At 42.7% G+C, this 25,695-nt stretch overlaps 1 protein-coding gene across 1 annotated transcript in view; it reads left to right on the top strand.

Moving 5' to 3' along the window:
• Positions 1-2,780: 2,780 nt before the first annotated feature.
• The window catches only part of LOC136877736 (venom serine carboxypeptidase-like), an 81,506-nt gene continuing 58,591 nt past the window's right edge, over positions 2,781-25,695 (top strand). The window contains exons 1-2 of the mRNA XM_067151945.2: positions 2,781-3,164; positions 24,346-24,532. Coding sequence (XP_067008046.2) covers positions 2,781-3,164; positions 24,346-24,532 — 571 coding nt within the window. The remainder of the gene's footprint in view (positions 3,165-24,345; positions 24,533-25,695) is intronic.

Here is a 25,695-nt window from a genome sequence, read left to right as displayed (position 1 = left end):
AGGAAGCAATACTTCATTAACAATTTGCTTTACGTCGGACCGGCACAGATAGTTCTTATGGCGTCGATGGGATAGGAAATGCCTCAGAGTGGGAATGAAGTGGCCGTAGCCTTAATTAATGTACAGCCCCAGCACTTGCCTGGTATGAAAATGGGGAAACCACGAAAAACCACCTTCAGGATTGCCGACAGTGGGGCTCGAACCCACTATCTCCCGGATGCAAGCTCACAGCTGCATAGCCCCAACCGCACGGCCAACTCGCCCGGTAGTAAGCAATAGTTTCCTTCCACTATAGAACACGTAGTTGAGGAACAAATTTTCTGATAGCATTAACATGAATCAGAAAAGACTACTGAATTCACCAATTGTAAATTAATAATCACAGCCGTTAATGATAATTGCATTTTTCCAAGAGGACGTTGTAACTTGTGGAACACGCGTCCACCTTGTAAATGAACATTTTGACATATATGGGCTCGTGTAGGATATAATTGTTTCCTTCCTCGTGCAGTTGCTGTTAATAGCCTGTAAAGTCGACCTGCCACTTGCTAGTGCGTGCTGTACTATTACCTGCTGAGTGAAGGACGTTGCACAGTGTCTACACCTGAATTCACACTTACCAGAGAACAACGATTTTGCTTTACGTTGCACCGACACATGTAGGTCTAATGGCGACGGTAGGACAGGAAAGGGGTAGGAATGGGAACGAAGCAGTCGTGGCCTTAATTGAGGTACAGTTTGGTGTGAAAATGGAAAAAGACATAAAACTATATTCAGGGCTGCCGACAGAGGGGTTTGAACCCAGTAACACCCGGATGCAAGCTCACAGCTGCGCGCCCCTGACCGTACGGCCAAATTGCCCGGTTTACCAGACAACGGCGAAGCTAAATTTGAACGATTTGAACCCTAAGACCTGTCACATGCTGCACTTCCAATGTGTGTTCTTCCACGTACAGTATATATATGAAAATTCCTAACCATACACCATGGCGCTGCAGTCCAGATACGTCTTGGCCTACGAAGCGAACGCTGCTCAGCTCGAAGACCTGAAGATTACGTACTACCATAAGCATGAGAGCAACACAAATCTTCAAATTCATATAAGTTTTGAGTACAGGGGGATATTGACCATAATGTTCTAAACCATGAACAACAAAAATAAAGCATCCATAGCTCTTTGTGAGTGTTTAGACTTGCAGATTTTAATTTCTATTCACCGAGTGAGGGGCTGAGCGGTTTTGGTCACACCAGCTGTGAGCTTGCATCCGGGGGACAGTGGGTTCGAACTCCACTATCGACAGCCCTGAAGATGGTTTTCCATCCTTTCCCATGTGCAGACCAGGTAAATGCTGGGGCTGTACCTTAATCAAGGCCATGGTCGCTTCCTCCCCACTCGTAGCTCTTTCCTATCCCATCGTCACCTACCTGCGTCGGTGTGACGTGCACTGAATTGTAATAATAATAATAATAATAATAATAATAATAATAATAATAATAAACATTTCTACTTAATGATGTGATGCTAGGAGTATCCCAGTTCCTCTGCCTGCTGAACGTTCAGGCGTTCTAGCAGAATCATGAAACTGAATTTCACCGATGATCATCTTCGAAGTTTCTCGTTCTCTTCTCTCTGTTTATCTTCCATGAAAATGCTGGATGGCTGCCTTTACGAATGTCTACGGCCATTCTTTCCCAAGTACCTTCTAAACTCACTTTGATATCTGTCCCAATAAAGGATTCCGTCGATATGTGAAACATTGTAATAAGCTGATTATCATTTCCAAAAATTATAGGGACCGTAAATAGGAACTTGAAGATAGTAATTATTTACGTAGATAGCAAAGTGATTCCTTCGATTTACAAAGTAGGAGGCTGAAATTACTTACAGAGACTTAAGGATGGACATAAGTGAAACTTGAGTAATTCATTTCTTGTAAGCAGCACGTTAAATAAACTGAGTTGTATATTTATGATTCTATTCATCTTCGGGATCAAGAGGCCCGCCAGAGAACTTCAGCAGAACATTGAATGATTCCGTGAAAAGGAAGGAATATGACATTGTGGTCAACACATTCAAGGGTCTCGGACGTGTCGTGATATTCTGAGGACATTACTAGTCCTGTCTTTGAACATGCCTTAACGTGCTTAGTTCTGGAAAATGGGCTGCTTCATTTTAATTATCGGAATGAAGAAATTGGCTTTTTCCAAACAGAAACATCGTCTGCTCATTCCTATACATATTATAGGCCTAACAGCAAGGATGGAACATGAACGCATTTGTATACATTTATCTGCTCTTATATACAGCCGTAGGGAGATCTACTTGGAACGGTGACTTTTTTCGTTGTTTTTTTTAATTATCTTTACGTCGCTTCGATACAGATAGGTCTTATGGCGACGATGGGATAGGAGAACGCTAGGAGTGGGAAGGAAGTGAACTTGGCCTTAACTAAGGTAAAGCCCCAGAATTTGCCTGGTGTGAAAATAGGAAACCATGGTGGCATCTTCAGGACTGCCGAAAGTGAGTTTCAAACCCATTATCTCCCGAATCCAAGCTGATAGCTACGTGACCCAAACTGCAGAGCCACCTGTTCGGTCTAGTGGTACGCTAAGGAGTAGTTTTCAGTACCACGTTCCAATATTTAAATGTGATATTAAGATATTAACCGTTACAAGCACGTATAAGAGTCCATCATTATCATAAAAAATTAGCTCAGTGAACCATGCACGCAATCATTTCTGCGGGGTCAAGTTTGGCACCTTGATGCACGCCCACCGGAATGGATGAGCACAGGCGCAAGGCGAAGTGGAGAGCAGCAGTAGCTGGCAGAGTGCAGACTAGAATCTCGCCATTCTATCACGCCATGGGCCGGCTGCAGGTAGTAGTGACTCTGCTGGTGGCAGCCGCTGTGGAGAATGCGCTCAGCGACGAGTACTTATTGCGCTCCGCCTACCCGACATGGCTGCCTGCTCGTGCCCAGTGCAAACCAGGCGATCGCCTCATCCTCACACAATACATGGAACGCGATATGCTGGACGAGGGAAGGGAAAGAGCACGTGTGGAAGGATATCCTTTCTGCGACGATATCCCCAGTTACGCAGGCTACTTCATCGTCAACAAAGAGTTCAATTCTAACCTCTTCTTCTGGTTCTTCCCTGCTGAGGTTAGTGTTTCTTAATCACTTCTAAAAGTCATATGTATTAAGGGAGAGTTCAGCATTTTATATTCTTAAATTTTTTCCCCATGCATTGTGTATGTAATAATTATTGGGAGAAATTATTTCTCACCTGTCTGAAACATAATCCAGTCTTATTATTAGGAACAATTGTTTCTCGTCTATCAGGAACATAACCCAGTCTTAGATTAATCGTGAATTATGGTAATGAACTTCAGCTCTTTCTAGTAAAAGCACTCAGTAAAATCAAGTAATTACAAATAATTGGTCAAGAACATCTATACCACATAATAATATGATACGGTATTCCAAGTAATTGGAACTTCATATGGAGATTATTTCAATCTCCTTGGGCATTACATTTCTAACGGCCCGTTGTGTGGACATATTTGGTTACTTACCCATCAATCTCCTGTGTATTTCAAAACTCATTCGAACCTCAATATTCAAGATTTTCCTGTTTGAAGAGATGTAGAATGAAATGATTAATAATATTGATAGTATTGATAATAGTTACAAGGAGATCTTAAATATAACTTTGAAGACCCAGAATGTTCCAATATTTGCGCCAGTTACTGCACCAAGTGAAACCTGAACAAAAGTAATGGTACTGGAGAAATTATGGAAGTTTGCCATATTATAAGAATGCCTCAAAGGTAGTGTCGTGGAGCGCGAGATTTTGGGTCTGGGGATGAACTGGGGAGGAGGACCAGTACCTCGCCCAGGTGACCTCACCTGCTATGCTGAACAGGGGCCTTGTGAGGGAATCGGAAGATCGGAAGGGATAGACAAGGAAGAGAGAAGAAAGCGGCTGTGGCCTTAAGTTAGGTACCATCCCGACATTTGCCTGGAGGAGAAGTAGAAACCACGGAAAACCACTTTAAGGATGGCTAAGGCAGGAATCGAATTCCCCCCTTCTACTGAGTTGACCTCCCAATGGTGAGTGGACCATTTTCCAGCCCTCGTACCACTTTTCAAATTTTGTGGCAGAGCCGGGAATCGAATCCGAGACTCCGGGGTTGGCAGCTTATGACACTAACTGCTACACCACACAGGCGTACCATGTCATGTTACTGTTCATAACTCTTACATTTTACAACAGCTCTGAAATGTGGTAATATTTATGTCTTGACCCTCCTTCCGTACCATTTTTGCCCTATGCATTTCTCCATCATTCTGTTTCTTCTCTTAGTCCGGCTCCATGGCTAAATGGTTAGCGTGCTGCCCTTTGGTCACAGGGGTCCCAGGTTCGATTCTCGCCAGGATCGGGAATTTTAACCGTAATTGGTTAATTCCGCTGGCACGGGGGGCTGAGTGTATGCATTGTCTTCATTATCATTTCATCCTCATCATGACGCGCATGTCGCCTACGAGCATCAAATCGAAAAACCTGAATCTAGCGAACCGACTTTGTTCTCAGACACTGCCGGCACTAAAAGCAATACGCCATTTTCTATCTCTTCCCTTGAAGGGTTCTCGACAGATCAGCGGTAGGGAGTCAACCTTCCAGATTCCAAGGTTATGGGTTCAAGTCCAGCAGAGGTGATCGAAGTGCTGTAAGGCAGAGAAAGTCTTTTTGGCACCCCCTATTCTATGATGTCAAGAGGCTGTCAGGCCGAGGGGGTAAAAGCGTGTTCGATTCATCTGGAAGGACGTGGGCTCGTTTCCTCGTCTGGGAAAACGTAAGGAACGAGTTTTCCACTTCCGGATGTTCATATGGTCCTGAGATTCACTCAGCCTACACCAGAAATGTGTGACAGGTCAATTCCTGGGGGAAAAGGTGGCCAAGCGTAAAGCTAACAACTGCATCCCATCGAGTACCGAAGTTACGGATGGTGGAAGCCACTCCGAGGGACTTCATGGCCTCTACGGAGAAGACTTTACAATTTTTTGTTTTTGTTTTTTGGATTTTATTCTACAATGCCATCAGCAAAATGCCTGCGAACTCTACCTACTTCCGACACATCATTTTCCTCTCCCAATATGGTTCAGTACCTACTTATTTGCGACCTTTTCTATTAATCGGACCATAAGAATCCATCCGTAACACCATTTTTCAGAGGGTAACGGCCTCTTTCTCTAAGCGTTAGTTATTGTTCATCTAAACGTCTTCAGTAATATATTTCTATTAGAAACATGTTTCAGATGAATAGAAAAATGTATTTCCTGGCTAATGTAAGTTTTATGCCCTCTTTTCGGTATCTAGTTATTCTAACTACAAGTAATAGTCCCCATTTAGGCCTAATCCTGTATTTCCTCATGGGATATTCCGTGCATCACCTGGTAAGATATCTAAAACAGTAATATTATCCCCCCCCCCATCGATGGTATCTTTGCCTTGTCGTGGTGGTGGGGCTTGTGTGGTCAAAAGATCCTGAGAGCCATGCCGGCGGTAGCTTAGCTACTGCTAGGGCCACCCTTGCCGGACAGGTCGAAGGTGATGATCCAAACTAAAAGGGATACCCTGGTCCTCCATGTTGGGGTTTGGGCACAGGGTTGACAACTCTATCCCGTTAAAAATACTGTTGAGAAGCCGCAAAGAGTAAGAACAAACCGGACGGATAAAATTGTAAAACGACTTAGGCGAGGAAATTGTTATGGATTGGTATTAGCGACTTGGAATGTGAGAAGCCTACTCCAGTTAGGGAAAAGCAGAAAACTAGAAGACGAACTAAGAAAGTACAATGTTGAAATCGCTGTTCGATTTACAGGATTATACTTTAATCAATAGTGGGAATAGCGAGAACTGAAGCATACCTTAATGTCTTACAAGGCAGTAAATGAAAGAATCTGCATCATGAGAATCAGGGGCCGTTTCTTCAATTATACACTTATAAGCGTACATGCACCTACGGAAGAAAAGGAGGTTGAGCTAAAGGATAAGTTTTATGAAGAACTAGAGAAACAGTACGATGAGGCTCCTAGACATGACATTAAAATATTAATTGGGGACTTCAATGCAAAAGTGGGACAAGAGGAAGAATTTAGACTCACAATAGGAGCACAGAGTTTACATTTGGAAAGTAACAACAATGGGTTACGGCTTATTGACTTCGCTACAGCAAAGGATATGGTAATCAGTAGCACTACATTTGAGCACAAGAGAATTCATAAAGAAACTTGGGAGGCACCAGATGGGAACACCAAGAATTAAATCGACCACATACTGATTGATATAAGACATGCGTCAGATGCACAGGATGTACGTGCTTATAGAAGTGCGGATATAGATTCAGACCACTATTTGGTGAAAGCTAAATTGAAACAAAAGCTTGCGGTAAGAGTCAGAGGTAAGGCAGAAAGGAGGAAAGGATTTAACCAAGAACAACTTAATGATGATGCAAGGAGGAAGGAGTATGAAAGACAGGTTGAAGAAGGTTTGAAAAACCATAAAAATGCAGTAACAGTGGATGAATCATGGCGGGTGATTAAAGAAGCCGTCACAAATGCAGCCCAGGAGGTACTAGGAGAAAGAAAGAAACAGCCAAAGAAAGATTGGTATGATGAGGAAGTAAAGCTAGCCTTGGAGAAAAGAAATAAAGCAAGGATGATATATATGCAACGGGCAACAAGAGCTACTCACCAAACATATGTGGAATGCAGAAGGGAAGCCAAGAATCTTTGTAGAAAAAAGATAAGAGAAATGGAAAAAGATCTGATAAAAGAGATGCAACAAGATTATGAGCATAAGAGAAGTAGAAAGTTTTATAGAAACGTAAAGCAGAGAAAAAGTGGATTTCAACCAAGCGTAAGCTGCATACAAAATAAGGACGGGCAACTACTTGAAAATACCCAGGAAATATTAGACAGATGGGCAAAATATTTTGAGGAGGTTGTGAATTCAGTTAAAACACAAAATGAAGAATATGAATTAGAATTGCCAAATAGTGAACCTAATGAAGATGAATCTGAAAAAGGCAATAGTAAACCACCCACTTTGGAAGAAGTAAAAGGTGTCCTCTTATCGATGAAGAATAATACGTCACCAGGAGAAGATGGAACAACAGCTGAGTTGCTAAAATATGGTGGAACGGTATTGATACAAACATTGTATAAGTTGATACTGGAAATCTGGCAAACAGAGAAATTACCAGAAGAATGGGAAACAGCTTTGGTGTACACAATTCTTAAGAAGGGAAGTAAATTGAAATGTGAAAATTACAGAGGGATATCTCTGCTTTACGTCGGGTACAAGATCTTTACCTTAATAATAGCTAAGCGTCTAACACACAAAGCAGAGCAGGATCTTGGAGAATATCAGTGTGAATTTCGTGCAAACCGTTCAACAATAGATCATATCTTTACAATGAGGATCATCCTGGAGAGGTGCTATGAATATAACATACCACTGTATCAACTGTACGTTGATTTTAAACAAGCGTACGATTCAGTGCAAAGAGGAAAACTACTCATCGAAATGAAATCCCTTGGTTATCCTGGGAAGCTGATTAGGTTGGTAAAAACAGCTTTGAGCGGAAGTAAATCTAAGGTATGAGTACAAGGGAAAGTATCGCGAACCTTCGATGTAAAAGTGGGTTTGAGGCAAGGAGATCCAATGTCTGCTGTCTTCTTCAATATTGCTTTAGAAACAGCTGTGCGTACCATCACTGCAAATCGTTAAAGGAACGTATATCATAGACTAATTCAAATATTGGCATATGCAGATGATGTGGCCATAATTTCTCGTACAAAGGATGCACTCCTTGAAACCTATGAAGAATTGGAGAGGGGAGCACAGCAAATTGGACTGGTAGTGAATAACAACATAACTAAGTTCCTAGTGAGTTCCAGATCTAGTCAACCTCCAAATACACTTAGGTGTGGAGAAAAGTGTTTTGAAGGGGTACAGGAATTCAGATATCTAGGCTCTCTGATTACTTCACAAAATGAAACAAAAAAGGAAATAAGCTCTAGACTGGCTGCAGGAAATCAATGCTATGCTGCCTTAATTCCAACATTAAGAAACAAACAAATATCCAGGAAAGCTAAGTTGACTGTCATTAGACAAGTGGTTACATATGGAGCTGAGACCTGGGTATTAAATAAAACAGAAGAATATAGGTTAATGACATGGGAAAGAAAGGTATTGAGGAAGATTTTTGGGCCAGTTAAAACTGAACTGGGATGGTGTATTAGATCTAATCAGGAGCTTAGAGACCTGTACAAAGAGCAGGATATAGTATCTTTGATGAAGACTGCTAGAGTGCGTTGGCTAGGACATGTCCATCGAATGGAGACTACAAGAGAACCTAAGAAAGTGCTGGAGGGGCATCCAGGTGGAAGACGATGTAGAGGTAGGCCAAGAAAGCGATGGATAGAAGAGGTGGAGGCTGATCTACGTACCATGGGAGTCCGGAGATGGAGGACCAAGGCAATCGACAGAGAGCTTTGGAAGAAGATTGTTGCGGAGACTAAGGTTCTACAAGGACCGTAGCGTCAAGGAGTAAGTAAGTAAGTAATATTATAGCCCAGTTTATGTTACATTAGAGAAATATTTTTCAGATATATGCTGGTGGATATATCCAAAATATACTGTAGATTTTTTTCAGTTGGTTCCAATATCCACTTGGAATATTTCTGATTATATGTTGTACATTATAGACAGGAAATAAGAGCCTCTGTGGCTCAGGCGGCAGCGTGCCGGCCTCTCACCGCTGGGTTCCGTGGTTCAAATCCCGGTTACTCCACGTGAGATTTGTGCTGGACCACGGTAGCTAAAAAGAAACGGTAGGTGTCACGCGCAGCCGGCCAGGAGCGTGTGACGTCAGCGGACTGTGGACCGTCTGCCAGGCTCTGTAACTTACTGCAAATCAGCGAGCCGAGCACCCCACTTATGTTCCTTATCACAATTACTTTTATGTTGTAATAAAAAAAAATCACATGAAAACCACTAAGATATTGCATAGGACTATTATTTTTATTATTTTGTTTTGTGCTTTCGTAAATACTGCAGATATACCGTACTTTGAAATCCAGAATATTGAGAACCTTTTGCTAATATGTTTAAAAATCATTTTAAAATGTTCCAATATACCGGAGATGTTAGTATTTACAGTTCCCAGTCCTATACACGTATAGATTAAATAAATCAGAGCTTAACAATCAAGAAATAATAATAACGGAAACAGGCTGTGGATTTTCAAAGTCTAAATAATATACACAAGATTAAATACTGCATCTTGTTACTTTTCCTGAAAATAATAAGTACTGTACTAACATTGAAAAATGAAAATGAAAACCTACAACCCGTTTTCCAGTCATTGACCGGGTCAGGGATGGAATGAATGAAACAGATATAGGCTGTTATTACAATGGGGTCGCCACTCCCAAGGTGATTTATTAATGAGTGATGAATGGTATGAAATGATAATGGAGAGTGTTGCTGGAATAAAAGATGACAGGGAAAACCGGAGTACCCGGAGAAAAACCTGTCCCGCCTCCGCCTTGTCCAGCACAAATCTCACATGGAGTCACCGGGATTTGAATCACGGTATCCAGCGGTGAGAGGCCGACGCGCTGCCGTCTGAGCCACGGAGGCTCCTTCTGTACTAACATTATTGCTCTTTTATTGCTAATAAAATACATAATACTAATACTAATACTAATACTAATAATAATAATAATAATAATAATAATAATAATAATAATAATAATGAATATCCAGTAGAGCAAAGGTATATTAGGGCTGGGATGGTTTGTACAGCCTGCCAAAGCACAGCACGGCATTTTAACAGCACGAACACGACATATACACTGGAATTCACTTCATTCTCGAACGATATGCACAAGTTCACGACTTTCAAAACATTCGCAAGCCTCGAAAGTAATTAAATAAATAAAGAAACAATGTGCAGACCGCAGACGAACAGCAATTCACCGAAATTCACTGCTTAGAATGAAATCACCGACACCAAAGAGTATATAGATTGATATTAACGCGACAAACAATACGTAGTGTAATGGGAGCGACGGTCCAGTGACGTCACGTACGCGGCAGTCTACTGCGCATCCGTCCCGTGACACCTACCGTCTCTCTTCTAGCTACCGTGTGCTGGACAAAGCGTAGGTGGGACAGGCTTTTCTCCGGGTACTCCGGTTTTCCCAGTCATATTTCATTCCAGAAACACTCCCCAATATTATTTAATTCCGTCTGTCATTCATTATTCATCGCCCCAGAGGAGTGCGACAGGCTTCGGCAACCGGCACAATTCCTAACCTCGCCGCTAGATGGGGATTCATTCATTCAATTCCTGACCCGTTCGAATTACTGGAAACAGGCTATAGATTTTAATAAACAGGAAATAATGTATCATAGGATGTGTCATAACCATTTCCTTACAAAGCTCGCGCATTCTTATTTACAAACATTTTAATGGACATGCGATAATATCGGTAGAAATTAATGATGAGCAAATGTATAGACTATAATGAACATTATTTATGATTAGAATAAGTGGTTTTAGCCTATCGAAATAGCTGCAGTATTTGGAAACGACAGGTAGTAGTATCCTCACGGCTTTAGCTGTGTGTAGTGATGTGGATATAACCCGGTATCAGATAATACCGTACTTACCTAAATGCAGTCTTGTAAAACTGGTGTTGGTGGTAGTGGTAAGTATTGTTTAAACAGAACGTTCAACTGAATAACCATCCCCTTTTAACTCACACAGAAGGATACACACATCTTCATTAAACACTGTTAAGCCTTTCAGCGTTCAGTCTTCAAGCCTGTGTGAATTTATTGAACGTCTCCACAATCCTCTAACCAGCTCTGTTTCCTCATTTATTTCCATGCCTAGTATCTTTAGATCGTTAGAAATTGAGACTAACCATCGTCGATTTGGTCTCCCTGTTCATTTCTTACCCTCCATGACCGAGCTCATTACTCTCCTAGGTAACCTATCCTCCATTCACTTCACGTGACCACACCACTGAAGCCGATTTATGAGTACTGCTTCATCCATTGAATTTATTCCTAACTAAGCCTTATCCTAGTACACTCTTGCCATTGTTCCCACCTATTCGTACCAGCGATCATTCTCGCTACGTTCATCTCTGTTAATTCTAAATCATGAATAAGATATCCTGAGTTCACCCAGCTTTCACTCCCATACCGCAAGGTCGGCCTGAAACAGACCGGTGTAAGGATAGTTTCGTACCGGAAATGACTTTTTTCTTACAGAACACTGTTGATCGGAACTCCGAGCTCATTGCATTAGCTCTGCTGTGCCTCGGTTCAGTCTCACGTAATTCCTCATTTAAAGCTTTGTTTGGACTTTTATACCATGCTGGTATGTATTACAATACTGAGCGCACGTCCTGGCGGATTAAGAAAGTCATTACCGTACCATTTTTAACGAGAAACTGCTGATGGATTCCAAAATATTATGATTTCTGAAATATTTGACGTCCGCCTCTGTGGTGTAATAGTTAGTGTGATTAGCTGCCACCCCCGGAGGCCCAGGTTCGATTCGCGGCTCTGCCACGAAATTTGAAAAGTGGTACGAGGGCTGGAACGGGGTCCACTCAGCCTCGGGAGGTCAACTGAGTAGAGGTGGGTTCGATTCCCACCTCAGCCATCCTGGAAGTGGTTTTCCGTGGTTTCCCACTTCTCCTTCAGGCAAATGCCGGGATGGTACCCAAATTATGGCCACGGCGGCTTCTTTCCCTCTTCCTTGTCTATCCCTCCCAATCTTCCCATCCCCCACCAAGGCCCCTGTTCAGTATAGCAGGTGAGGCCGCCTGGGCGAGGTACTGGTAATTCTCCCCAGTTGTATCCCCGACCCGATGTCTGAATCTCCAGGACACCGCCCTTGAGGCGGTAGAGGTGGGATCCCTCGCTAAGTCGGAGGGAAAAGCCAACCCTGGACGATAAACAGATTAAGAAACAAAGAAAGAAGATAAGCGGCCAGAACTGAAACAGCTTCCCATTTAGCACAGTTTATAGGAAAAATACAGAATACAGATGAAAGCCAAAAGCAATATTACAATAAGCTAGAGGCGTGCCCACGTTTCCAGGTTAAGAGTCCTGCGGAATCACGATTTTCCACTGGACTCTCACGACCTATTTCCAAAGTCTTCTTCTTCGGCTTCTTCTTTTTACACTTGTCTCAAACTCTGGTGGGGTTTCAAGTGGGAACTGTGTCGAGCATATGTACTTCGCTCTGTTTTACTGCCGGATGCTCTTCCTGACGGCAACTTTACGTGGAGGAATATATTCACTATTGAGTGTTTCTATGGTGAACAGTAGTGTGTTGTGTTGTATGCATATTAAATGTAATTCTGCACTCTTCCTCTAAAATGGCTTAAATGAGAAGCTTTTCCATTTGCGGTCGTTTTTATGAAATTTAAGTACCCAATCCCGGAGTTAAAGGAATTAAATTGTAGTCATTAAAATCTTTAACGTGGCCAGGAATCGAACCAGGCCGCTCTGCACCGAAGTCCTCAACGCTAACCATTCAACCAGGGACCTGGACACGTACTGCCACAGCGAAGGCCTACTATTAAAATTCCATTGGACGGAATGTTCCCTGTAATTCTTATATCTACATTTCCTGTATAGAATTCACACCCATTCACCCGTATTTTTGGACAAATTGCATATGAAACACAAAAATGGCAAAAGGAGTAAACTATAAGGAAATCCTTCTTTTTGGTTCATTTAATCCGCTGTTGAAAAAATGGCTATATCGAAAAAGCTAACTCGTGGCAAATACAGGCCATTAAGTGCCTTAGCCTTTCGAAATGATAGGTGCCCAGCCAGACGGTCTGAAGATGTTAGAGTGTCACAAGTTGAGTAGGACGATATTCTCAGCTACAGTATATTGCTTTAGGGTTGGGCAGACCGGAACAGTCAGTGGTTCAGGAACGTTAGAAGCTTGAGGTGGAATGTTTCGGTACAGTGTTCCGGCACACGGCACTGTAACTGCGTGGTAGACAGAACTTCATGAGGCAACATGATATGCTCCACATCAGCGGGAAAGTGCTGCTGTACCGGGCGTGCTGTGTGTAGTTACGGCCAGCGTAAAGCTGCACGAAACGTGAAGGAACAGTCGAAACACTGAAATTCGCGCCTAATAATCACGTTTAAAAGCTGCTTATAGGTTAATAATTTTTCAGTCAATATAAAATACACATAACACGGTTACAATAGCAATACATGTGTTTAAAAGTAACTAATCGAAGGATATTTTCACCAGTTGAATGTATCGGCCTGTATTGTGAGTAATTAGGGCCAGGATAAAAAATCATGGCTCGTGAAAAAGCAGTCAGAATTCTGAAATACGCGCCCAAAAAGTCGTGTCTAAATGCTGTTTTTAGAAAAAGAATGTTTTCATTCATTCTGAAATACACCCTTCACAATTACACTGGCAGTAGATGTGTTTACGAATGTCACAATGTTATTTTCATCAATTAAAAATATACTCGCACAGTTGAAGAGACATTCGTCAGTATTCTATTTACGTACAGAATATACAAGCGGAACACGAAAATGAAAATTAACCCATACAAGCAAAACACGAAGATAAAAATTAAACACTATATACAAGCGGAACTGGAGATTAAAAATCAAACTATACAAACAGAACACGAAAATAAAAATTGTGGGATGTTTTAAAGTTTGAAATGTCTTGTCATTGTGCCGGTTGAGATCCATTTGCAGACAAAATAGAAGAACATAAATTGTATTTCACTCTGTCGGGTTTTATTGTTGTAAAAATTCCTCTAACAGGACTCCGGTGCTACCTTATCCAAAGTTTACCGTCATTCGTACAGTCATATTACTAGGCTTCAGTTAAAACAATCTTACAGAACAGTTGAAAACAAAACAGAACACATTACGATAATCGAATGTACCGAAGGCCAGTTGCCGGTGCAGCGGAAATCACAGAAAAAAGAGGATATGACAGAACACGGAACACGAAACATTTCAGTACATGGCGGCACACAGCCGGTATCGACAGTCAGCCAGTTGGCGAAGGGCAGTGTATAGAGGCGCCGCGGACGGGATAGCGAGTCACTATCTCGATCTTGCTTGTTTCGTAACAATTGACACTCGGTGTTCCGGAACAGCGGAACACAAATGTACACCAGCACAGTGTGCCGAAACGGGGACATAGTGCCCGACCCTATATGCTTGGCTTACTTGATAGGGCCCGTTACCTTTCATATTCGGAAACTTGTCAGTGGGTCCACCGAGTGACCGGCTACGTGGTTTGCGTCACGGAGCTGTCAACTTGCATTCGGGATATGATCGGTTCGAACCCCGCTGTCGGTAGCCGTGAATAAGGTTTCCGTGGTTTCCCATTTTTACAGCAGACTGTATCTCTAAGGCCACGGTCACTTCATTCATATCGTAGCATTTTTCTACCTCATCGTCGCCATAAGACCTGCCTGCGTCGAAAAACAAATACTGTACTTGTTACATTGAAGAAAGTCGGATTTATGTTTTTCACGTAAAAACAAAAAGAATATTATAATATTGCACATAGGCCTAAATCCCTCCGGTTTTCCATAAATGCGAGACAACCCTCCCAAAGTATATGTGGTCTGTACATGAACCCGTTTTCCTGGCGATACTTAGCACATTCTGGCGTCTCCTATTAACGAAAGAAGTCGATGGCACGTTCATCATACATTATTATTATTATTATTATTATTATTATTATTATTATTATTATTATTATTATTATTATTATTATTATTATTATGTCCGACTCGTTGGCTGAATTGTCAGCGTACTGGCCTTCGGTTCAGAGGGTCCCGGGTTCGATTCCCGGCCGGGTCGGGGATTTTTTCCTTCGTTGGTTAATTCCAATGGCCCGGGGGCTGGGTGTTTGTTCTGTCCCCAACATCCCTGCAACTCACACACCACACATAACACTATCCTCCACCACAATAACACGCAGTTACCTACACATGGCAGATGCCGCCCACCCTCATCGGAGGGTCTGCCTTTCAAGGGCTGCACTCGGCTAGAAATAGGCACACGAAAATAAAAAATATTATTATTATTATTATTATTATTATTATTATTATTATTATTATTATTATCATAATCATCATCTGTTTACCCTCCAGGGTCGGCTTTTCCCTCGGGCACAGCGAGGGATCCCACCTCTACCGCATCAAGGGCAGTGTCCTGGAGCTTCAGACTCTTGGTCGGGGATACAACTGGGGAGAATGACCAGTACCTCGCCCAGGCGGCCTCACTTGCTATGGTAAACAGCGGCCTTGCGGGGGGATGGGAAGAGTGGAAGGGACAGGGTAGGAAGAGGGAAGGAAGCGGCCGTGGCCTTAAGTTAGGCACCATCCCGGCATTTGTCTGCAGGAGAAGTGGTAAACCACGGAAAAGCACTTCTGGGATGGGTGATGTGGGAATCGAACCCACCTCTACTCAGTTGACCTCCCGAGGCTGAGTGGACCCCGTTCCAGCTCTCATACCACTTTTCAAATTTCGTGGGAGAGCCGGGAATCGGACCCGGGCCTCCGGGGGTGGCAGCTAATCACGCTAACCACTACACCACAGAGGCGGACATTATTATTATTATTATTATTATTATTATTGTTGTTGTGCCCGGAAGTACACCCCTACGTCGCACTTTTAAATCTTGCGCCAATAAACCCTCCTCTACTGGAGAAACTCTGAACTTAAAACTAGTACTCCTTAAACTTTTGCTCAGAAGATGTCACTACCTTAATTTTGTGATTATGAAGTTGCCTGTACTGTGTTTTTTCTTTACTAAATTTCGTTCATTCTTTTGTGGGTTGGCAATTTTGATCTTTTCTTTCCGCCAGTTTTGAATTTAACCAATCCAGAATTTCTGTAATTAATTTCCTACCAATCACAGGCTTCTTCTTCGATTTGGTGTGTAATTTTAAGCTAGCCAATAAACGTGAGAAAGCGTGGCTCTTTTATTCATGAAAGTTTTCGAACTTGCCTCGAGGATTTATAAACTGCTGATTTTCACATCTCTTCGCCACTTGATCAACATCTAATCTAGTGTGTGGACGTGAAGCAGGAGGCGGGAGGTGCATTTTTCATCAGCCAGCAGGTATTCAGCAAGGTAATGGCCGTTTAACATCTTTATTTCTTGCTAGCTCAGCAGTTTAACCCGCTGGAAAGGTCCAAAACTTTTACCATGTAACCTACTTTTTTGAAATGTAATTTTCTGCCGGCTTATGTAAATATCTTTAACTGTAAATCGGGGATAGAGAGTGCTTTACCCTCTCGAGCTCCCCTTCATTTTGGTTTGAGGTGACTACGTTTTGGTAACTGATTTTCTTCTCTTCCTTAAAGTTTTAAAATTTCTTTATTATACGAGTCACCTCCATAGTTTGGGAATAGGCCCTGTTTCATCGGCCTAGTGCCTTTTAGCTTTTAAAATTAGTATTTAGGAGCGCAAGTAGACGCCTCCATTCCTTTGGTGTTTCAGGCCATTTACTTAACCTGTTCCTTTTCTGCTAAGGCCCAGTAGGTTGGGTACGAGATACCCCCGTTTCGTTTTGTAAGTTGTGCCTTGATGGCAAGCAATTGTAAAGTCTGCTATTGCCTTGAAGACGCTTGAAAACCTGAGAGCGTGTCAGCTCTTCCCTTGAGTGGTAAAAGTGCCTCTGGGAGGCCTGATATGGTAACCGGGAGCAAGTGCTCCATGTATTAGGGGTTTTATGCCCTTTTGAACAAATTGTTGCTTGGTTAAAATCGAAGCAGGAGCTCTGAATTGTAAAATTAGGGCTCGCAGCCTCAAGAGTGTTTAAAGGTTGTAATCTTGGATTGGTTCTAAATTGCCATACCGTTGTTATATCACCTAGTGAAATGTTGTTAATGTTTTGTTATTCTTGCTTGTTAAAACTCAGAAAAATATGACCTTGTTAAAGTTTTATATTAACTTTGATTTGGTAGTTAGACCCATTCAACCCGGCTTCTTCTTTCACCTCTGGTTTCCACAGATAGCCCCGGAACAAGTGGTAGCAGAGCGTGGTTGAATGGGTCACAAATAAGCCCCTTTTGACTGCTAAACATTAGCTTTGATTTGAACTCTAACAATTTTCTCAGTCGCTGGAATTTTCTCTTCCTATTTTTCTAAATTTGTAAATTTTCTGTCATCATGTCCAGCCCTCGCGAAGTCCTCCATCCCGGCTACTTGCGCAAGGAGGAATTGATTTATGAATTAGCCATTAGAAATGTTCAATCTGGAGGCACGGTTGCGGCCGATACCACTATGCTTAAAGAATCCCTTGGATTGCCAATTAGTATCCCAACCTTGGGAGAGAAAGATATTGATGAGGCTCTCTCCACTATCACTGACAACATACTGAGCTAGCATCTGTAGTTAGCTTTTTGAAGTAAGTGATCCATCTCCAAATCAACTTAAAAGAGTGCAGGCTGGATTGTACCATTTTTATAATAGGTTGAGCGATCTATTGTCTCTTAAGTTAAATGACCTTCAGGGTAAGGAGGCTAGTACTCTTTTAGAACACCTTTCTAAAATGTCCAATAAAGTTAGCCAGTTGTTAACTGGGACAGTTCCTCCCAAGACCGATCAAGCCACTGTTGTAAACATAGCTAATGAGGAGGATTCTTCCAAAGGGGAAGAAATTAGAAAATCTGTAGCTACTCAACAGACGTCTGCCCCATTAGGAAATGAGTCTGATTGTCGTACTTCAATTCCACCTTTCATGTTAAATAACGCTGTCTCTGAAGCTTCTTCACCCCCTACGCCGTTGCCTGTTATGTCACCTAGCTTTAGTAGTTTACCTCACCCTTTGCCTATGTTGCTTAGAGGAATTTCTAAATTTTCGATTAATTCTACTAGTGATGTCATTTCATTTTTAAGATTTTTGGTTGAGTTTCAGGATCACGCCCTTGTGTTTTCTCTTTCCCCTTCTCAATTTCTTCAGATTATTTACCCTTACTCCATAGGTGTCCTCTCGGACAAGATCATTAGAGCCATCGCTGAGCAATCTTCTACTGAAGACTTCCATGCACACTTTCTGGTAAACTTCATTCCCGCTCGAGCAAGGTCTTCATTAATTCAAAAGTATTATTACAGAGTACAGCGACTGGATGAAAATCTTGCCGACTTCATCCAGGATATTAAATTTTACACAAGGGTGTTTGCTCTTCATTTCCCAGAAGATCAAATTGTGCAGGCTATTGTGGAAGGGATTTCACCACCCTACAGGTCATACTTGTGTTTTGCGTCGAGCCCGCAAACCTTTGCTGAGTTAGAGGCTATGGCTGTCTCAGCCGAAGGAGTTAGGTATGCCGACACATTACGTGTCGCTAGGGAGCCCCCTCCGTCTTCGAGTAATTTTCGTCCTCATCTTCGCCGAACTTCCATAGCCCGCAAATGTTATGCTTGTGGATCGGCAGATCATCTCCGGAATAAGTGCCCTTTGATCAAATCCAATGGGAAAAATAATGGAGCAGGGTCATCCCAAGGCTGTTCTAAATGTGGCTCGTTTTTTCATGTTGCCAAGAATTGCCCGAATGCTAATAGCACCCCCTCCTGTTCGACTTTTGGTGCAACCTCCACCAACGTAAATAATCAAAAGTGACTAGTGTCTCCGGCTGAGTCAGTGTGTTCATCTTTTCAAACCATCCGAAAGCACAAGCTCGGAACAAGGTAGAAATTCTTCCAACCCCGCAACTGAATGCCCTAAAGAATGTGTTAGGATTGCGGCGGAGACCCTCGCACTTATACCTTTTCTGAAATTTGAGTTGAATAATGAAACGATTACTGCTCTATTAGATTCTGGGAGTGTGTGTTCCATTATTTCGACTGAATGGTACTCTAAATTAAAGTCCGTCTGTCAATTTTCTGATTATTGCTCGTCTTCGGTTCAATGCGCTTCGGCCAACACTTCTCCATTAGAAATTTTAGGTTTCAACTTGGCCAAAATTAGGATTGCTAAATTTACTTGGAAAGTTAAACTGTTTGTGGCTAAGCATTTGTCTTGCACCATTATATTAGGAGCGTATTTCATGTCTCATACCGGTCTAGTGCTCGACATTCAGAGCAAGTCGTGCACCTTCAAGTTTGCCAATAATTGAAAAATTCCCTTGTTAAAATGTAATTCTCTGTCATGTTCATCCGTTTCGCCTACCCAGGATGAGGGATGAGGTGTTGTTAGACCTTAGACATCTACCTCAGGAGCGGGCTGAGAGTATTCGTAAGTTGTGTCAGTCGTTTCCAGATGTTTTCTCCGATACTCTTGGTGTTACTGACGTTATCGAATACAAGATCGAGGTTACGAATTCGATCCCCGTTAGGTTTCCACCATATAGGTTATCCCCACCTAAAATGAAGGCTCTGAAGGAGATCATCGATCAGGTGCTAAAAGATGGCATAATTCGACCCTCTAAGTCGGCGTATTCTTCGCCTATTTTCCTTGTTCCGAAACCCCAAGGTGGTTTCAGGCCTGTGATTGACTATAGGGCTTTAAATCGGAAGGTGGTGTTACAATCTGTGCCTCTTCCAGACCTTCACTCTTGTTTTCCATGGCTTCGGAAAGCTAAAATCTTTACCACCTGAATCAGGCGTATAATCAGATCCCTCTAGCCGAAGAATCCAAATATCTGACAGCTTTTGCCACGGATTGGAACTTGTATGAGTACAACCGCGTGCCTTTCGGTCTCTCCACGGGAGCAGCTGTGCTTACGAGACTGCTAGATGGGGTCTTTTCCGACATCAAATTCGAGTACTTATACCATTATCTCGACGATGTCGTCGTATTTTCTGAGACCTTTGAGGAACACCTAGACCATCTGAAAGAGGACCTTAATCGCCTTCGTAAGGCAGGGTTAACTATGAAGTTTTCTAAGGTTGCTTTTGCTAAGCCTTCTATGTCATTCCTAGGGCATATTGTGTCGCCCGATGGTGTTGCTGTTGATCATTCTAGAACACAGACCATCCGTGATTTCAAACCTCCTAAGGACATCAAAGGTATTGCCAGGTTCGTTGGCATGGTGAATTTCGTCAGGAAATTTATTCCTAACTTTGCTAACAGAGCGGCGCCCTTGATCTTACTTCGTAGGAAAGGCGTCAAATTTGAGTGGGGGCCTTCTCAACAAGCCGCTTTCGAAGACCTGAAATTAGCTCTTTGTAATGCCCCTGTCCTTGCTATGCCTGATTTCTCGAAGAAATTCATTGTTCAAACCGACGCGTCGTCGTCAGCGGTGGCTGCAGTGCTTCTTCAAGAGATTGATCTCGGAAGGCGACCCATCGCCTATGCATGTAGGACATTATCGGCTCAAGAAGCCAAGTATTCCATCTATGAACTTGAGGTTTTGGCAGTCTTATTCGCACTAGAGAAGTTCCGCCTTTACCTGGAACATGTCCAGTTCGTGAACGAATCGTATCCACGAAATGTTATTATAAATTTTTGTCGTAAATGAAAGATAATAATTGCTTTTATGCAAATTAAGATTAAACTTAGTGGTAAAATAATAAATACGATTATTACTAGAGAAACAAGTCCGACCCTGTGTAGTAGTGTTTAGCGTGATTAGCTGCCACCCCTGGAGGCACGGGTTCGATTCCAGGCTCTGCCACGAAATTTGAAAAGTGGCACGAGGGCTGGAACGTGGTCCACTCAGCCTCGGGAGGTCAACTGAGTAGAGGTGGGTTCGATTCCCACATCACCCATCCCAGAAGTGCTTTTCCGTGGTTTACCACTTCTCCTGCAGACAAATGCCGGGATGGTGCCTAACTTAAGGCCACGGCCGCTTCCTTCCCTCTTCCTTCCCTGTCCCTTCCACTCTTCCCATCCCCCTGCAAGGCCGCTGTTTACCATAGCAAGTGAGGCCGACTGGGCGAGGTACTGATAATTCTCCCCAGTTGTATCCCCCGACCCAGAGTCTGAAGCTCCAGGACACTGAACTTGAGGCGGTAGAGGTTGGATCCCTCGCTGAGTTCGAGGGAAAAACCGACCCTGGAGGGTAAGCAAATAAAGAAGAAGAAGAAGAAGAAATGTACATACATACTTTGCTACATTACGACTGTGAATTCTACAACATCATTGCGCTTCAGCATGTCTTTTGTTCAAGTAACACTTTTGTGTGTTCAGTCTTTGCTCACTTAACTTCTTTGAACGCCTTTGTTTTGATTCATGTTACTTGGTGGGGCGAGTTGTTGACTTGTGCCCACAACTCATTAATTAATATAATCATTGGTCCTGGAATTATGCTGTTTTTCTTTCAACACAACTCTTTTGTGTTATGTGCAGTATACCTTTCACCTCCACTTTTCCATTTGAACTGCCCGGGCAAATCATGATGGACAAACATATTGAGAATTCACAGACATAGCACTTCCATTCGTCGGTACAAGCCCTGGACCTCGCGAAGGAAACAAAAGACGGCGCGATGAAGCGGAATGCCACAGAAGTACAGGTGGCAAACTATCGATAGTAATTGCCATCGATATTTTCCGATATTATGAGCTCTACTATCGATAGTAATCGGTTGTTTTCCAAAAGTGGATAGTATCATATCATTATGACCGAAAATAGAACATTTAACGAACACAATTCACAAAACTCAGTAGAAAGCACAACTATTTCATGCTATGTAATTTCTGAAATTCAAATCGGAATCACTCATAAATCTCTTCTGTTGCACGTCCGAGACATTCTCGGTCTGCACGCGCTTGCCCATTACGTGACAGCCCGGGAAATTCTTCTTCAGCTGCAGTGTTCATTTTGCGATCGCCAGGCATTTTCTCGGGTATTGTAATATCTTTGGAAAAATGTTTTACAGAATTCTCAACAGACGACAGGAGAATTTTCAGTTGCTTTCATGAAGTCTTTGACCTAAAATGTGCCTTATCCTCTCTCGCCTATATACAGTCACTAGCAACATATAAATCTCATTGGTTGTCCCGTATTGGCATCAACTGAACTAAGGTTAGGTTGAATAGAGAATCCCACCTTCCAAAATGCTAAATAGTCTTTCGGCCGGCACAGAAGTCACAGGTACGCAGAGATACATAAATGCACATCTATGAATTGTAACAAACTCCTCACCATTTAACTGCAAACAGCTGTACAATTACTGTTAGCGCAAAAATAAGACAATAAGGAAAAACGAACTGTCGTTGACAATCGATAATAGACAACTGACTATCGATGTCAGACGATAGTGGTCCCTATCGATAACTCTCGATAGCACTATCGATAGTTTTCCCTCTCCAGCCACAGAAGAGAGAGTCATGTCTACAGCGAAATAGACGCCCCAGTTACGTATGTACATTTCTCTAGCAATAACTGTATTTATTAATTTTCAGCAAATTTTACTGTTGATTTGTGTGAAAGCAATTATTGTCCTCCATTTAGGACAAAAATTACCGTGAAATTTCGTGGATACGATTCGTTCACGTAACATATATTTAAATAGAACTCTGCTCAGATGTGGGTACGCGTCCTTTCATGTGATGGCTGGCACTTTTCAATACAAATATGATATTGACTTCTTACTTCATGGCTAGATTGACCGATCCGGTAGAATAATATCTCGAACTTCAACCAGTCAACAGCTGTAGTTGACGGGAAAGTTAATTTAGAAATTCGTATCTACAAGTGCAAGTTCTTAAACTATCGCGCCTACATGCGCTTGTTTTTATATAAATTAATCACAATAGTACAATCAAACATCTAATATCGTGCTTCAGTTGTCTTGAATAATACGTACCGGGCGAGTTGGCCGTGCGGTTTAGGAGCCCGCACCTGTGAGCTTGCATCCGGGATCTAGTGGGTTCGAACACCACTGTCGACAGCGTCGGCAGCCCTGAATATGGTTTTCTGTGGTTTTCCATTTTCACACCAGGCAAATGCTGGGGATGTACCCTAATTAAGGCCACGGCCACTTCCTTCCGATTCCTAGGCCTATCCCATCGTCGCCATAAAACCTCTCTCTGTCGGTGCGACGTAAAGCAAATAGCGCAAAAAAATAAATCAATAATACGTACTTGTATATATGATGAAGCTAACAGCTGACATATTATTTGTAGCTACCGACCAAAGAGTTCCAATACAAACTACAATAGTATATTTCCATACTGAAAGCTTTGTTCTCTGTATTGGTTTTAGTTTAAATACGTGTAGCTATTTCAAGCCGAGTGCAGCCCTTGTAAGGCAGACCCTCCGATGAGTGTGGGCGGCAACTGCCATGTATAGATAACTGCGTGTTAATGTGGTTGTGGTATTGGTGGTGATTATTGTTTTAAGAGGAAGTACAGCTAGGCAACCATCCTCTATATAACACTCATCAGAGGGGGGAAAATGGAAGGGGTTCGGTACTGCGAAAAATGAAGGAAAACGAAGGCCACGAAAGGCGTGAAAATGAAAGAAAGTGGAGGCCTCGAGTGCTCTAATACCGTCGGGGGCGGAAAAGAACAAGAGTTGACCAAGGGAGGTCGGGTAGGACAGATGAAACTGATAAGTCTGACACAAGTAAGTGGAAGCAGTGCCAGGACTCAACTGAGGGTCCCATGGTTGCCATGCAACGACAGGCAGGGGATACCGTGGGTGTTATTCTACTGCCCCCACCCACACGGGGTTTAACGTGGTGAAGGATAGTGTTATGTGTGGTGTGTGAGTTGCAGGGATGTTGGGGACAGCACAAACACCCAGCCTCCGGGCCATTGGAATTAACCAATGAAAGCTAACATCTTCGACCCGGCCGGGAATCGAAGCCGGGACCCTCTGAACCGAAGGCCAGTACGCTGACCGTTCAGCCAATGAGTCGGACTCAGTATAGGTTATGAATACCAATCATTACTTATTTAGAGTTGTATGTAATCACTTAAACAGTTCGATAAATACAACTCGATTGTGTCTAGATAATGTCGCGAGCATTGTATCGATACAATCTGGAGCTACCGAGTGAGTTGGTCGCGCAGCTGTGAGCTTACATTCGGGAGATAGTGGATTTCAACCTCTCTCTCGGCAGCCCTGAAGATGATATTCTGTGATTTCCCCATTTTCACACCAGGCAAATGCTGGGAGTGCTCCTTGATTAAGGCCACGGCCACTTCCTTCCCACTCCTAGCCCTTATCCTATCGTCGCTATAAGACCTATCTGTATCAGTGCGACTTAAAGCATATTGTTAAGAAAATAAAGAATAAATCTAGAGCTCTCGTTATAATAACGTGTCTCTGTGTTCAGGAGAATTACAGAATAAAGCCAGTGATCCTGTGGCTTCAAGGGGGACCTGGAACCTCGTCTCTGTTAGGTCTGTTTACGGAGATCGGACCCTTCACACTTGCAGAGGACAACATCACGCTAGTGCCCAATCCACACTCGTGGCACAGGAATCACTCACTCATCTTCATAGACAATCCTGTTGGGACAGGTAATTTGATCTACTTAGTCTGTTGGTATTGTCTTCACCCATTATAACGCAGTGCCTTAATTCCATTTCTAAAGTAATTTCTTGGTCTCAGTTAATAAATGTATTAACAATCGTGTAAGATAAGATGTTTTAACGCAATTTTGGACAGAAATGAGTTAATTACTAATTGTGTTGTTTTAATCATCAGTTCACAGACTGGTTTGATGCAGCTCTCCATGCCAGCCCTCATGCCTTGGTCTATCCCTACCATTCTTACCACCTACACTTCCATAAAGAACTAACTGAACAAGACTTGGGTGTCTTAAGGTATGTCCTATCATTCTCTCCCTTCTTCTGGTCAAATGTCGCCATTCCTTCTCCTCTCACCTCTTCATTCGTGATTCGATCTGCCATATCTCAACTTCAACATACTTCTGTAACACCTAATTTCAAAAAATTCGACAATTTTTCATTCTCAGCTAGTTATCGCTCACGTTTCACTACCATGCATTGTCACGTTCCATACGAGAGTCTTCAACAACATTTTTCTACTTACCATATCAATGTTCGAAGTGAGAAAATTTATTTTCCTAAGAAAGGGCTTCCTTGATTGTGCCAGTCTGCATTTTATATCCTCCTTACTTCTAACAAACAAAACAAACCCCATGGCACTACAGCCCTTGAAGGGTCTTGGCCTACCAAGCAACCGCTGCTCAGCCCGAAGGCCTGCAGATTGCGAGGTGTCGTGTGGTCAGCACGACGATTCCTCTCGGTCGTTATTCTTGGCTTTCGGGACCGGGCCCGCTATCTCACCGCCAGATAGCTCCTCAATTCTAATAAAGCAGGCTGAGTGGACCTCGAACCAGCCCTCAGGTACAGGTGAAATTCCCTGTCCTGGCCGGGAATCGAACCGTGTCCTCCGAGTAAGGGGAAGGCACGCTACCCCTACAGCACGGGGCCGGCGCCTTACTTCTGCCATCATTAATTATTCTACTTCCCAAGTGACAACGTTCACCAACCTCCATGAAGACTTCGTTTCCTAATCTAATATTTCACGTGGCGTCTCCGAAGACCGTAAAAGTAGTTAGTGGGACGTAAAACAAATAACATTATTATTAATATTTCATACATCACCTGACTTTGTTCTGCACCACACCATTACTTTTGTTTTGGATTTATTTATT

This window comes from Anabrus simplex, chromosome 7, assembly GCF_040414725.1.
Source record: "Anabrus simplex isolate iqAnaSimp1 chromosome 7, ASM4041472v1, whole genome shotgun sequence".
Lineage (NCBI taxonomy): Eukaryota > Metazoa > Arthropoda > Insecta > Orthoptera > Tettigoniidae > Anabrus > Anabrus simplex.
This window is presented reverse-complemented; position numbering and strand designations above follow the sequence as displayed.